The sequence below is a fragment of the Carcharodon carcharias genome, chromosome 5, assembly GCF_017639515.1.
Source record: "Carcharodon carcharias isolate sCarCar2 chromosome 5, sCarCar2.pri, whole genome shotgun sequence".
Taxonomy (NCBI): domain Eukaryota; kingdom Metazoa; phylum Chordata; class Chondrichthyes; order Lamniformes; family Lamnidae; genus Carcharodon; species Carcharodon carcharias.
The window spans coordinates 129701348-129717759 of record NC_054471.1 but is presented as its reverse complement, the minus strand read 5'-3'; the positions used below and the strand labels follow the sequence as shown (position 1 = coordinate 129717759).

The 16412-nt window shown below is 41.5% G+C and overlaps 1 protein-coding gene across 12 annotated transcripts in view; it reads right to left on the bottom strand.

Moving 5' to 3' along the window:
* Nucleotides 1–16412, bottom strand: part of tbc1d32 (TBC1 domain family, member 32) — a 418366-nt gene that overhangs the window by 257742 nt on the left and 144212 nt on the right. For all 12 annotated transcript variants that reach the window (XR_005942968.1, XR_005942970.1, XR_005942972.1 and 9 more), the window contains 4 exons: nt 15881–15973; nt 15375–15517; nt 13780–13907; nt 11282–11480 (listed from right to left, as the gene is read on the bottom strand). Coding sequence is in view for 7 of the 12 variants with exons in the window: in XM_041187465.1 (XP_041043399.1) it covers nt 11282–11480; nt 13780–13907; nt 15375–15517; nt 15881–15973 (563 nt within the window). In the remaining 5 variants the exon portion in view is untranslated. The remainder of the gene's footprint in view (nt 1–11281; nt 11481–13779; nt 13908–15374; nt 15518–15880; nt 15974–16412) is intronic.

The window sequence follows — 16412 nt, the reverse complement described above, 5'->3', positions numbered from 1 at the left end:
TAGTCAACATCACATAAAAAAATATGGACACTATTCCACCAGAATACACAAAAACCATATTAATTTACATCCTGAAATAAAATCAAGATCATAAAATATATTAACTTAAATTTGCTAGGCAACTAGCACATTTTCCTTTACTAGCAGATTGCCCATGATAACCTGTTTTATAACAATAGGGGAGAGATTATGTGATGAAGCTGGTAGATCAGGGTCCTGTTTTATAGCAGATGGATAAATTAAATTCCATTCAGCAAAGGCATTCTGATATTTTTTGCTAGTGTTTTGGGAATTCACTTTCACCACTCTGTTCATTAACTATGAAGACAGTAAATGAGTGACCTTTACATTTATTAGTATTCATACCTATGTACTTAATTTTATGTGATATCAGTATTAAAGCTCAAAATACACATCAGGATAGTATGTAAGATGTACAAGATGGAGCAAGATAGTTGGTATTTAGCAGTGCTGGGTAGAATGAGGGTTCATACTGGGGTGGGCAGTTGGGGTTTGATTTGTTGATACATAAATCATGGAAACTGTTTATATGAAGAAGCACCATTATAATTTGTTGGTGGACAATCAATCATTACTAAATGTCAACGTTGAAGCATGTCCAGAAATCATGACATCAAATAGTAAGCTTTGTGGACAGAAGTGCACAAATATGCCAAACTTTTAATAACGTACTAGTCAATTGGATGTGGAAGTCCAAATGGGGAAATCAAGAGCTGTATAGTCTAAGAATATTTTAGCTCACATACAATAGAATGACAATATATCCTAAAAATTATAGATAACAGAAAATACTACAATATTAACATGAAGGTTTAATTAAACAGAATAAAATGAGAATTTAAATTAGAACTAAATGACTTTTGACACCTTACTTCCAGCAGAAATACTGAACTCACATATACCAACACAGTCTTCATGCTTCACAATTCACTGACATCAAAAGGATACTGATGAATATTACAGCATAACTCAATAGACACTAGTAAAACAAATTAACAAAGCAGTATGAAGCATTCAATCAACAAATTCACAGGGCTGGATTTTACAGGACACGCAGTCCCTGCCCCCTGGCTTCAAGGTCGGGAAGGAGCCTGCCCACGATTCAGACCACTGTCCTGCAGCAATTTAAACTGGGAGCAATATTAATTGTTTTAAGACATGATTTCTGCCCCTTTCTCAGGGCGAATTTCTGCCTTCGAGAGCTGCCAACCAATCAGTAGTCCCAGCAGCACCAGGATCGGTGGCCATGGCTGGGACCAGAGGCAGTCCTGCCACACTGGAGGAGCCCAGGTAAGCTCAGAATTGGAGATCTGAGAGAGGGTGCAGGATTAAAGCAGAGGATGACCGTGGGCAGGGGTATGGGGTGTGTTCTACGGACCCAGAGGGCCCGCAAAGGAAATTCCACCCACCCCACTTTGTCCAACACCAGCCACGCAAATAACTGGGCTTCCTGGATTGCAGACTAGGCCTACTCACCCTGCCATGAGTAAAATACCAGTGGGATGGGATGAGCCCCTTAAGTGGCCATTAATTGGCTGCTTAAGGGCCTCAAAAAGCCAAGGGCAATCGGCCTGATGCCTCCATGCACCCTTCCCCCGCCCCCAACAAACAGGACAGGCAGGTAAGCAGTGGAAAGGCCACCTGCTGGATTTTAAATGACCCCCTGTCTTCAAACCTGCCAGCAGGGGAGTGTAAAATCCAACCCATAATAGCAGTGGATATCAGCAAATTCGTAAATTACAACAGCAGTGAGCAGCATCTTAAAGTCATACGACAGAGGGCTCTCCAGCAAATCAATGAATTTTTTTTTAAAAAACAAACATTACTTCAATAAGGATTTTGAAATGTGTCCTCCAACTTTCAACTAGTTTGCAAAACAACCAAGCAGAAGGCAGTAGCGAAAGAAAAATATTTCATTGGTAAAGCTGACTGAACAGCACTGATGCATCCTGGGAATTTAGGCACACTGCACGCTCCTAATGCCGAGCTCTCAATAAATATATCAAATCCAAGCCCTGACTTTTAAGGCAAGCTATGATCTTCAAACAGAAAAAAATAATGAAGACATGAGAATTAAAAGAAACTAACAATAATTTAACAGGCCAATGTAATTAAGTTATTGTTTTAACACATTAATGTTGTCACAAAGTGTGGTGACAGTGATAATAGGGCGTAAGGCTTCACAGACAGAATTTTTATTTATTTATTCATGGAATGTGGGTCACCTGCTAGGCCAGCATTTATTGCCCAATTGTATGCAGACATAAGAATTTAAATAATATATGCATAGATAAGCTTACATTCTGAAAATTCAGAGTGCATTGAACATGAAAAATATTTTGTCATTCTTATTATTTCTAATTTGACTTTTGTACTATTGCAGCCATTAGATGGATATTGAACATACAATAAAAGATGATCACATGTAGGCTGTGAAAGTCACTAAGGCCTGAAAATGGGTGCAGGGATCACGATGCATGGTTAACCCTTGCAATTTGCTTCCTGTTCATTTGCATGATTGCCAACATGAGTTCAAGCTAGCCTGCACCACTTAAAACCAGCACACACTTCTTAAAGCAGAGGTGTACTTTGGAGCTGGAGCAGGTGCTGGAAGTGGTTGGGGAAGTACATGCAGGCATGATCATGGAGCAACAGGAGATAGAACAGGCTCCAAGTTTCTTTGCTGCAATACTGGAGGCCTTGGTGCAGGGGTTGGACAGGAAGAGAGAGGCCCTCTATACAGGCACTGCGAAGGCAAGTAGCACCTGATAGTCAGTGGTTAATGCCAGCAATCCAGCCCCAAGGTCCAGAATGCAGTGCCACAAGAAATTCAATGACCTTGTCCAAACGATCAAACTCAATGAATGCATCATCAAATGACATATCCCACCAATTACAACAGTGGCCTCAAACACTGCTCAACACATACCACACCATCCCCCATCACTCGCTTGCCAACAATCTCCCTCAATCACAACTCATACCTCAGATGCATAGCTTCACTGTTTCACCTCACTCTCGTATACTTGACAATACTGCAAGCCTCATACTCCCATCTTGCACACATTGCCAGTTATTCAAAAATGAGAGCCGTATAATTCACACATGGCACTACATTCAATGACACACTTCTTAAAGGACAAGATGGCACTGATTGCAGGAACTAACCAACAGGGGAGAGGCACAGCTAAATATCCTCACACTAATGAAGGTGGCAATGCTCACCATCACTGCAGAGGTCCTGACTGAGGCCATGGCCTTTGGCAAGACCGAAACAATAGGAGCTGAAGTTATGCTCTTACCTAACCTGCTTTTCAGATTGCATTTCCCCTTCATCCCACAATCTCTTCTGATATACAAGCAACAGATGGGGTAAGCATGCATTCCTTGGTTTCTCCACTTCTCCTCGCCACAACATCACCCCTGTGCCTTAACCCTTTCAAGTACCCAAGAACTAGCACTTGGCCAGGCTGTAGTGAAGAGAAAGAGGTGGAAGAGCAGGAAGACAGCAATGAAGATGAAACGTGATTCACTCTTGCATGCATAACCAGCAACTTAGATACTGACATTTTGTGTACTTTAGAAGCTAGCTTAGTGGCAGGATCTACACATATGGTGAGAAACTGGACACAAGCGACCTGCAGGCAAGACAGGAGGAACAAGGCAGCACAAGGCAGCTTGCTGAAGGGTGAGATTGCACAAAGCCTGTTCCAGAGGACTCAGGTGAGGACTTCAATGAGGAAGCCTATAGAAAACACTAATACTTGCACAGACAAATGCTCACCATAAGGACATGAGAAGTAGGAACAGGAGTAGGAAAAAATACAATTTCCCTGTCATAGAACCATGCTGACTCTGCTTGGTTGTATTACAGTTTTCCAAATGTCCTGATACTACTTCCTTAATAATGGATTCTAGCATTCTCCCAATGATAGATGTTAGGCTAACTGGATGATAATTTCCTGCTTTCTATCTCCCTCTTTTCTGCAAAAGTGGTGCTACAGAAAAAGAAGGCAGCTCACCACCACCTTCTCAAAGGCAATTAGGGTTGGGCAATAAATGCTGGCCTAGCCAACAACACCCACATCCCATGAACGAATAAAAAAACATTTTTGCTTTCCAATCCACTGGTGCCTTTCCAGGATCCTAGGGAGTTTTGGAAGATTATAGTTAATACATCCCATATCTCTGCAGCTATTATGTTTAAGACCCGAGGATGGAGGTCATCAGGCTCAGGAGACTTGTCAGCTTTTAGTCCTATTAGTTCGTCTAGTATTTTTTCTCTAAAACTAATCAGCTTTTTAAAATCCTCCCTCCCTTTTCCCCCTTGATTTTCTACTATTCTTGGGATGCTTTTATCGTCTTCTACCATGAAAACAGAAACAACATATTTGTTCAAAGTATCTGCCATTTCACTGCTTCCCATTATTAATTCCCAAGTCTCATCCTCTAAGGGACCAACGTTTATATTAGCTTCCTTTTTATATACTTGTAGAAGCTCTTACGGCCTGTTATCTTTCTTGCTAGTTCACTCAGTTCATTTTCTCCCTCTTTCTTTTTAAAGTCATCCAGTTATTTTCTAAAATTTGCCCAATCTTCTGGCCTACCATGAATCATTGTAGTAAGATGAAGTATCTCTTTAAACTGAAACTTTACATCGCTCTGATTAGACAACAGGCAGAGTATTTCATTAAGTTAGACAAAGAAATGCTGCTCCCATTAGCTGATGGCACAAGACTATGGGACATAGATTTAAGGTTTTGAGCAAGAGGTGCAGGGAGACAAGCGGAAGAGCTTGATTATGCAGCAAGTGGTAATGACTTGGGACTTGCTGTCTTTGAAGGTGATGGTAACAGAAATGATCAATAATTTCAAAAGAAAATTGAATGGGGACTTGAGGGAAATAAACTTAGAGTTACGGGGATACAGCGAATGAAATGCAACTGATTGGACTGCTCTACAGGGCACCAGCATGGACTTGATGGGCCAAACCAAATCCCCTCCTTCTATGCACTTATGGCTTTATGTCTGCCAATGCTTATCCATCATCTTACCTTTTAATCTATTTTTCCAGTCCATTTTAGCTAACTCTGTCTTCATACCTTTGTAATTGCCTTTACTTAAGTATAAGATGCTGGTTTCAGATCCAAGCTTCTTGCCCTCAAACTGAATATGAAATTCTATCATGTTACAATCACTCTTCCCTAGAGGATTCTTTGCTGTGAGATCATTAGTTAATCCTGGTTCATTACACATCACCAGATCTAAAACAGCACATTCTCCGATTGGTTCCAGAACATAATATTCTAACGAACAGTCCTGAATACACTCTATGAACTTGTCCTCAAGGTTACCTTTGCCAATTTGATTGTTCCAATTAATATAAAAATTGAAGTCACGCATGATTATTGCAGTGCCTTTCCTGCAAGCCACCATTAATTCTTGATTTATTCTGTCTATAGTGTAGCTATTAGGGGACCTATAGACTATTTCCACCAGTGGCTTCTTCTCCATGTAATTTCTTATCTCCACACAAACTGATTGTACATCTTAATCTTCCAAACCAAGTTCATCTCGCAATACTGTACTGCTCTCATCCTTTATTATTAGTTAGCCCACCTCCTTTCCCTTTTTAACCTATCCTTCCGAAATGTCAAATACCCCTGAATATTTAGCTCCCAGCCTTGCACACCTTGCAACCAGGTCTGCATGATAGCTATCAGATCATACCCATTTATATATATTTGTTCCATCATATCCTCCATTTTGTTATGAATGCTGCATGCATTCAGTTCAAGAGCCTTTAATTTTGTCTTTTTTTTCCATTTTCCCTACTCTGACCCTATTTGTTGATGCACTCTTACGTTTATATGCTCTGTCCCTTTCTGTTCACTCTAGTTATCATTACTCAAAATGCTACCTGACATTATTGCCTTGTCCTTTCTCTTTAACTTCCTAATTACATAGGTCACAACAAGGTTCAAGTGAAGCCTGTCTCAATAGAACAGCTTTTTATCCCCCCAGTACTGGCACTAGTGCCAAGAATCGAAATCCATTTCTCCCACACCAAGCTTTGAGCCATGCATTCAACTGTCTGATCTTATTGACCCTATGCCAATTTGCTCGTGGTTTAGGTGGTAATCCAAAGGTTACCACCTTTCTGGTTGTGCTTTTTAATTTAGCCCCTAGCTGCTCAGGGTCCCTTGGCAAATTCACTCTTAGTCCTTTTTATATTCATTGAACATCGTTGGCTAGGTCAGCATTTATAGCCCAACCCTAACTGCCCAAGAGTGTGCTGGCTTCTTGGACCACTGCAGCCCATGTATTGTAGGAACACCCACAGTGCTGTTAAGGAGTTCCAGGATTTTGACCCAGCGATAGTGAAGGAATGGCGATACAGTTCCAAGTCAGGATGGTGAACGGCTTGGAGGGGAACTTGCAACTAGTGGTGTTCCCATGTATCTGTTGCTCTTGTCCATATAGGTGGTAGAAGCCACAGGTTGGAAAGTGCTGTCAAAGGAGCCTTGCCGAGTTTTTGGAGTGCATCTCATAGATGGTGCACACTGCTTCCACTGTACATCATTAGTGGAGGGAGTGTTAGAATCATATCTCTCAAGACTGAATTTTTATTTTACAAAATGGAAGAACATGGCATTATCTGTACATTTGGATGCTAACCTGGAATTTTTTTTTTAAAAAAGGTCATAAGTTCATTTTGGAACTGTCAACAAGCAGGCCTCTTCCAAGAAATCACCTGACCTTCTTGCTACTTGAGGAACATTTTGTTGTTTGAACTTCAATCACTTTAATTGATGGGGGAGAAAAAGCTGAAAAGGCAAAGGGTGCTACATGCTGGAAATCACATGGGAAAGAGAAAAAAACTGAAGTTGTGAACCTGCAGGTTTTGAAGGCAGTCTTATTGGGGAACAAGCTGAAGAAGGTAGGCTAACCTAACTGCCTGTCTCTCTCTCTCTCTCTACCTTGCCTAAAGTTGTGTATGGCTATCAACCTGTAGCCAGAGAACCCTCATCTGAGTGTGACAGGTCTGCATTTAGATCTGTAAAGCTGAGACCAGTTGGTGAGAACTTCCAGACGTCCACTGGGATTCACATGAAGGAACTCCAGGTCGACAGCGACGATACCCTGCGAACTTTATCCTTTACTTTATAACACCCATCCTCTAAAGCTCATCTCTGCAGAAGGACTCTATCTGCTCCTTGCTTGCCTGTGTGTGTGTCTGCTGGGGGAATTCCCAACTATAATTGTGTTCACCAGTACTTGCAACATGTTAAAAAGAAGTTTCATTTTATAATAAACAATTGTTCTGAGGTAAAAACAAAAAAACTGCGGATGCTGGAAATCCAAAACAAAAACAGAATTACCTGGAAAAACTCAGCAGGTCTGGCAGCATCGGCGGACGTTTCGAGTCCTCATGACCCTTCGACAGAACTTGAGTTCGAGTCCAGGAAAGAGCTGAAATATAAGCTGGTTTAAGGTGTGTGTGTGGGGGGGGCGGAGAGATAGAGAGACAGAGAGGTGGAGGTGGGGGGTGGGGGGGGGGGGGGGGGGTGGGGGGTGTGGTTGTAGGGACAAACAAGCAGTGATAGAAGCAGATCATCAAAAGATGTCAACGACAATAGTACAATAGAACACATAGGTGTTAAAGTTAAAGTTGGTGATATTATCTAAACGAATGTGCTAATTAAGAATGGATGGTAGGGCACTCAAGGTATAGCTCTAGTGGGTTTTTTTTTAATATAATGGAAATAGGTGGGAAAAGGAAAATCTTTATAATTTATTGGAAAAAAAAAAGGAAGGGGGAAACAGAAAGGGGGTGGGGAAGGGGGAGGGAGCTCACGACCTAAAGTTGTTGAATTCAATATTCAGTCCGGAAGGCTGTAAAGTCCCTAGTCGGAAGTTGAGGTGTTGTTCCTCCAGTTTGCGTTGGGCTTCACTGGAACAATGCAGCAAGCCAATTGTTCTGAGTTTACTGAAATAAGCCTGGTTGAGGACTCTTATTCTGGGCATCAGTAGGGGAGATAGACGATTGACCATCTTGGTGAGGAAATTAAACTCTTAAATTAATGGCACGGCCTCTGGATTAGTGGGGCTAGATCATACATGCACTCCTCCCATTTCAGTCATAACAGGAGTGAATGCTGATTGTAGTGGATGAGATGCCAATCAAACGGGCTACTTTGTCCTGGATTGTGTTGAGCTTCTTGTGTATTGCTGGAGCTGCACTCATTCAGGCAAGCAGAGTGCATTCCATCACACTCCTGACTTGCACCTTGTAGATGGTAGACAGGCTTTGGGCAGTCAGGTGGTGCGTTACTCTCCACAGAATTCCCAGCTTCTGACCTGCTCTTGTAGCCACAGTATTTATGTGGCTGGTCCAGTCAGTTTCTGATCCACAATAACCCCCAGAATGATGATAGTGGCAGATTCAGCAGTCATGATGCCATTGCATGTAAAGGGGAAATGGTTGGATTCTCTCTTGTTGGAGATGGTCATTATCTGGCACTTGTGTGGCGTGAGTTTTACTTACCACTTATTAGCCTAGGCCTGAATATGGACACAGACCGCTACAGTATCTGGGGAGTCGAAATGATACTGAGCATTTTGTAATCATCTGTGAACATCCCCTATTCTGACTTTATGATGGAGGAAAGTCATTGATGAAGCAGCTGAAGATGGTTGGGCCTAGGTCACTGCCCAGAGGAACTCCTGCAGCTACGTCCCAGGGCTGAGATGATTGACCTCCAACAGGTTCAACCATCTTCTTTGTGCTAGTTATGATGCCAACCACTGGAGAGTTTCCCTCCCGAATTCCATTGGCTTCAGTTTTGCTAGGGCTCCTTGATGCCATGCTAAGTTAAATTCTGCCTTGATGTCAAGGGCAGTCACTCTCACCTCACCTCAGGAGTTCAGAACTTTTGTCCATGTTCAGAACAAGGCTGTAATGATGTCAGGAGCTGAGTGGCCCTGGCGGAACCCAAACTGAGCATCAGTGAGCACGTTATTGCTGAGTAAGTGCTACTCGAAAGCCATGTCGATGACACTTTCCATCACTTTGCTGATGATCGAGAGTAGACTGATGGTGCGGTAATTGATTGGCTTGGATTTCTTTTTCTTTTTCTGTACAGGACATACCTGGGCAATTTTCCATATTGCCAGGTAGATAACAGTGTGGTAGTTATACTGGAACAGTTTGGATAGGGACATGGCTAGTTCTTGAGTACAAGTCTTCAGTATTATTGCCGGAATGTTGTCAGGGCCCATTGCTTTTGCAGCATCCAGTGTCTTCAGCCATTTCTTGATATCACGTGAAGTTAATCGAATTGGCTGAAGACTGGCATCTGTGATGATGGGGACCTCAGGAGGAAGCTGAGATGGATCATCCACTTGGCACTTCTGACTGAAGATGGCTGCAAATTTGCACTGATGTGCTCGGATCCCCCATCATTGAGGTTGGGGATATTTGTGGAGCCTCCTCCTCCAGCTAGTTGTTTAATTGTGCACCACCATTCATGACTGGATGTGGTAAGATTGTAGGGCTTAGATTTGATCCTTTGGTTGTGGGATTGCTTAGCTCTGTCTATCGCATGCTGTTTCGCATACAAGTAGTCCTGTGTTATAGCTTCCCCAGGTTGACACCTCATTTTTAGGTGTGCCTAGTGCTGCTCCTGGCATGCCCTCCTGCACTGAACCAGGGTTGATTTCCCCATTTTGATGGCAATGGTAGTGTGGGGGATATGCTGGACCATGAGGTTATAGATTGTGGTTGACTACAATTCTGCTGCTGATGGCCCACAGCGCCTCATGGATGCACAGTTTTGAGTTACTAGATCTGTTTGAAGTCTATCGCATTTAGCAGGGTGGTACTGCCACACAAGGGCCTCTCTTGTGCTACCTCTGCTCATTCTCCCTTTCATGCTGCAGGCAAAGAGCGACACAAAGTACTGCACCCATGGCTGGGAGCAAGTGAAGTGGGCAGAGCCCTTGAAGTGAGAACCGAGACTTTCAGCATGTGCCACATCACTCCCTGTAGATTTTAACAACTAAGTTGCAGTACAAACCTTCAGACACCTTTGCCAATTCAGCAAGAGCCAGTAGAAATCAATTAGCAACTCATATGAAAGTGATTGGTGATTCAGTTCCAACACTGCAGGGTTCCTTCCTGCTGCTGAACACATATTCAGTTGTGTGAGATTAAGAGGGGGCGCTGGTTGGAGTGGTGAGATCAAATAACATCGCTAGAGTTAAATTAGCGTTAGCCACTGATGAATGTCATGATCTGCTGACCCTACATACTTCTGGTGTAGGCTCCCAGAGCCTAAACCAATGACTTCCTCCAAATGTCACCTGCTGTGGCCTGCACTGGAAGTGCGACCAAGCAGCATGGACGTATTTTGAAGTCGAAACTGAACCTGTACTGCCAAAAATATGGATGGCACATAAAATAATTTTTTGCTAAAAACAGAGATAAAAACAAAAAACTGTGGATGCTGGAAATCCAAAACAAAAACAGAATTACCTGGAAAAACTCAGCAGGTCTGACAGCATCGGCGGAGAAGAAAAGAGTTGACGTTTCGAGTCCTCATGACCCTTCAACAGAACTAGGTGAATCCAAGGAGGGGGGTGAAATATAAGCTGGTTTAAGGTGGGGGGTGGGGGGTTGGGTGGGGGGAGAGAAGTGGAGGTGGGGGTGTGGTTGTAGGGACAAGCAAGCAAAAGCTTGTCCCTACAACCGCACCCCCCCCTCCACTTCTCTCCCCCCACCCAACCCCCCACCTTAAACCAGCTTAAATTTCACCCCCTCCTTGGATTCACCTAGTTCTGTTGAAGGGTCATGAGGACTCGAAACGTCAACTCTTTTCTTCTCCGCCGATGCTGCCAGACCTGCTGAGTTTTCCCAAATAATTTTTTGCAATGGAACTGCAATTCCTCCAAGCAATTTTAGTATACTGCACTGGATTATACACTTGCATCATTTTTTACTGTGTGCTAAATTTAACTATTTTGTTTGTCTGTTCACAATTTCATAATAGTTCCTAGATGAAGTATTTTTCCAAGTGCATTAGTTAGCACAGTGGAATATAACTAATGCAGGAAGTTAAGAATGATACATTAAATGAATAAAGATTCCTCAGTTCAAGTATTAGCTTATCCCTGTTGGTTTTTCCAAAAGGGCTGGACATAAGGGAAAAAACATAACCAGGTTGGTTGCAGCTATTAATGCTATATTTGTAATTATTACCTTCTTCCGTGCTTTGGAGATGGATTCATGTAAGCCATAAGGCATCAGTACCTCTAGACCCTCACAAGTATTGTACATCTGACGACAGACAAAGATGAAAGCCCCCTTCAGAGCAGAGGATGGTTCTGTTGAAGCTAAAGTAGGAAGCTTCCCATCAAGTAACCTTTTGGTGAACTCAGCAATTACTCGCGCAGAAGGACTGGCAAGATAAAAACAAAATATAACTCTTATGATACACGGCTCATTCATAATTCATCTTCTAGTTTGTTAAACATTTAAACTTCTGTTCATTGCCTGGTTACCCACCACCAATCTTGGCTAGATGCAGTAGGACTACAAAGTTTTGCTCTAATGCATTGGGAATGCTTAGCTCTGTATATTGTCTGCTGCTTTTATTGTTTAACATGCAGATAGCCCTGTGTAGTAGCTTCACTAGGTTCATACCACATCCTAAGATATATCTGATGCCACACATGGCATGCCCTTCTATACTCTGCACTGAAATAGTTAGTCTCCTGACTTGATCAAAAAGCGGGGAAATGTTGGTCCATGAGTTCAGATTGTGGAAATATACAATTCTGCTACAGCTAATCGTTCCCAGTGCCTCAGTTTTGAAAGCTTGAGCAGTCCTTAACTCTGTCCCCTTAGCATGGTGAAAGTGCCAGAACACACAATAGAAGATTCTTGAGAGGTGATGAGACTGTTTGCATAAGAATTGTGTGGTAGCTACTAAATTATTCAGGACTTGGTCAATTTGGTAATACAGCCAATCCACTTTTAGTTACGGACATTGAAACCTTCCACACAGAGTATATTCTGCACCCTGCTTCCCTCAATTTCCTCCAAATTACGTTTAACATGGAAGAGTACTGATTCTTTAGCTGAAAGGTGATAAGCAGATTTCCTTAACTTTGGGTCCAGAATCACAGAATTCATCAATGTGAGGATTCACATAGCCATTTCCATATGACTGTATATTACTGCTCCCCACATATGGTGGATCTGTCTTGCCAATGGGAAAGGACAACTCCATGATGGTGATGGAACAGTATGAAATGTTGGTTGATTGATATGAAATAAGGCATAGAAACAGGTCATTCAGCCCAACCAGTCCATGTTAGTGTTTGTGCTCCAATCGAGCCTCCTCCCATCTTTTCTCATCCAAGGCTATCATTGTAGCCCTTCTCCCTCATATGCTTGACTGGCTTTCGAGTGGATTCGTCTATACTATTCAATTAAACCACTCCCTGTAATTGCAATTTTCAGATTCTTACCACGCTTTGGGTGAAAAAGGTTCTTTTGATGTTGTGTGTAGGAGTATTTCAAGCTTTTGCTTGAATAATTGGTTTGAAAATTTGAGCACCAGTCACCATATATTGGTGAGGATGCCTTTGGAGGGTTGACTGGACTGAGGTTACTTTAGTTATACCAGTATGATGCCTAGGTAATCGTTGATCGGTCCATCTAATTTTGAGAAGGCATTCCATAATGCTCTGCATATGAAGTTTATAAGGAAGATTTGAATTAATGGAATTAATGTCAAATTAATTGCTTCAACTGAAAACTAACAGCAACAGAATGGATAATGCAATGATGAATGAGGGAAAACAGCTTAGGAGAAGTTAACAACAGAATTCTGAAAGGAATGTTACCCCTTGTCCTTCAGTTTGAACTATTTATACGTATATGAAGGAGGGAACAACGTATATATGAAATTAAAACGTACAGACGGTTGCAAACTAAACGGTCAAATGACTTGCAAGGTGTTCTACTTATTTAACATGAATAGGAAGAATACACAGGAGAACTATGAAGTCCTTTAGCAACTAGACTGAAAGCACCATGACTTAAGGATGTGATTGTAGTAGAGAGAGTGCAGAGGAGATTTACCGGGATGTTGCCTGGGCTGGAGACTTTTAGTTATGAGGAGAGATTGGATAGACTGGGGTTATTTTCCCTGGAGCAGAGGAGATTGAGGGGGGACATGACTGAGGTGTATAAAATTATAAGGGGCATAGATAGGGTAGACAGGAAGGAACTTTTCCCCTTGGCGGAGGGATCAATAACCAGGGGGCATAGATTTAAAGGTAAGGGGCAGGAGGTTTAGAGGGGATGTGAGGAAGAATTTTTTCACCCAGAGGGTGGTGGGAATCTGGAACTCACTGCCTAAAAGGGTGGAAGAGGCAGAAACCCTCATAACATTTAAGAAGTATTTGGATGTGCACTTGCAATGCCATGGCATACAAGGCTATGGGCCTAGTGCTGGAAAATGGGATTAAAATAGTTAGGTACTTGTTTGAGCGGTGCAGACTCGATGGGCCAAAGGGCCATTTTCTGTGCTGCAGACCTCAATGACTCTATAACTTTATTTCACTTGCTAAGCTTAGTTGTTGGAAGAGAATTAGAGCTTGTGTCCAAGAGATAAAAAAGGCACATATTTTAACCACAGGCTAATTACCCGACTTTTGTTTTCTCTTAAGCTTTATGCATGTTCTTACCAATTCCTTGCAGAACCTTTGTCATTTTCACCAAAAAGCAGCAGCGAAAGCCCTCGGTCTGTGGAGGCTATCCTTGCCAAAATATCTGCTGTATTTATCAGCACTGTTTCAATACCGGTAACCATCATCTATTCAACGTAAATAAATCAATATGATTATCCAAGCTGTTGCACTTTTACTTCAGAGCAAAATAGCTAAGAGACTATTTAAAGAACTGGCATAGCATTTTCACACAGTAAAATTGTTTTACAGATTTTTTTGCAATTGTTGTATTGCTCTAACTTTTTGTGACTTTTTATAACTGAATTTTTGTACTCGTTAGGATGAGGAATGCAAGTGCTAGGAGTGCCATGTTTGACATAATAAGAGTAGATGCATGGTAAATCACTCTCTCCTATATTCCATTCAGGTTCCTCAGTGAAGAATCTCATTAGTCCAACTTCTGACAAGAGCTATTCTTATCATTTCTGAATGAGACTACCAACTTCTGTCAAATTATACACAATTTTGTACTGTCCCCACACATTCCTACATCGAACTATGTTGCAATTTCCGAAATTCATTTCACAAAGGATTCCGACCACTGATAAAGTCAGAAAACATTCATCCTATTAGTTTCACTAATCTCAGAAACGAAAAACACACCTCAGTGTTCCTCAATTTCAAAGTTAAAATAAATAAAGAAAACCACTTTTGGACATTCTATTCTGTACTGGATGCTCCTCTGTGATGCAGCAAATTTACTATTGTGTCACATGACTACCAAATGAAAGTAAAAATATCACATGCTTTACTGATATTGAAAGATACAGACCTCAGTGTTATATGCCCAGAAATTTGGGTGCGCCAGGGTGCAATCCCAATGCCCAAATGGCAAGGCTACCCCATTATTGGGCCGCAGGCCAAATTTCCACAGATTTAGCGAGCTGCCTACTGTTTCTGACGAATCATGATTGGTCATCAGCTACCAGCTGGTATCACAGTGGTCCTCAGACAAGTGAGCTAGGGTGAGAGAATGGACATCAGGCATTGGCAGCCAGGAAGGCAGAGCAACAGAATGAAAGGAGGCAATCGGAAACCAGAGATGTTCTGACAAGGGAAGCTGTGACAGTTGGGAATGGTAATTGGCATGGCTGGCAGTAGGAGGTAGATGTGGGGGTTAAGTGTGTAGAGGGAAGCAGGAGTACAGCACTTTCCTGCCACTCTCAACATTGTATTCAGCATAGTATAGTTGCCTTCCTGATTGGTTGGACCACATTGTGCTGTTTGAGTTAAGTACTTGGCAAGCTAAACACAAGGAGTTCAAAAATCAAAAACAAGTTTAACAAGACATGCAGGAATTATTCTGCTCAATGGGCATTCCAACCAGCAGTGAATCTATCCTGTCCAATATGACAGGAAGTACATTTCCTGCTTGTTATATTGGGAACAAAGTAGGCCATTTAGTGCCCAAAAAGCAAAATAGCATAGTAACTTTTTTTAAAATTTCAAAATGTTTTTTGAAAGGCTACATGCAAGTTAAAAGCACACGTGAAAAAGTTACAATTACAACTGAACTCCTAAAGCACTGATAAAATTTGTTGAAATTACCCTACCTGTTCTCCTTTCAGCAATGTGGATATTGGAAAGAGAAGGGAATCTATAACAATGCTTCTGTAGAGGCACTCAGTAGCACATTCCTTTCGGCCACATAACATGCGCAACACTTCCATCACAAGATTTGCAGGAGCGTAGGAATCTAAAAGAAAAATGTTTGATAAGTATTTAACTTAACAATGCTCAACTGTTGACTTTTCAAAATTTGATGGAAAACCACAGTAGGCCCAGAAGCATTTGAAAAGGGAAAAGATGGGTTGTCATTTCTAGCAAAGTTCTGACAAATGGATTTCTATCTGTATGACAAACCTGCCATTTGATGTAAAAACCTATTGTCAGAACTGTTACTGAAAACAATAAAATATCTTCACTTTTCAGTTACTGGCAGATCCCATGTGTATTTCGACTATTTTCTATTTTTATTTCTAATTTTCAATTGCAGTATTTTTCTTCTTGGCTGTACGGAGCTTTTGTAAAAAAACATATCACAGTGTTTAGTTATTACCTGTTTGTGTAATATTTCCATTCTGTGCTGATGTTGGGTGCTGGTACATCATCCGGATTAATAGTACTAACAAGTCCATCAGAGGTATTGGTTCTAATTTTAAAAAAAATTGTCAGTTTATAGAATTAGTTTTCTGAATACATGGCTCCTGGCTTCAATCCTTACTGCTTTATATATGAGTGATCTATCACAAGAAGTGCAGAGTAAGTTGTTAATGGTAGCCTTGCCTGAAAGGCAAGACTTTCTATATAATCTATCAGAATAGTATTTAAGTCAATACTATCTCCAGTTCTGATGAGGTGTGTAATTTCAGAGGTCACAGCAGCATCCATAAAAGGGAGGATGAGGTGAAATGAAGAGAAAGGGGGAGTTCAAACAAAGCACATTACACAATTAATATGCAGTGTACAGTTACCATTTTCTGTGGTTGGATTTAAAATAAATGGGATATATTTTCATCAAAGGTATTGAAGTTTCACTTCTTTTGGTTAGTTATCTACTCTGCTGTTTCCTGGCTACAAAGCATATTTCA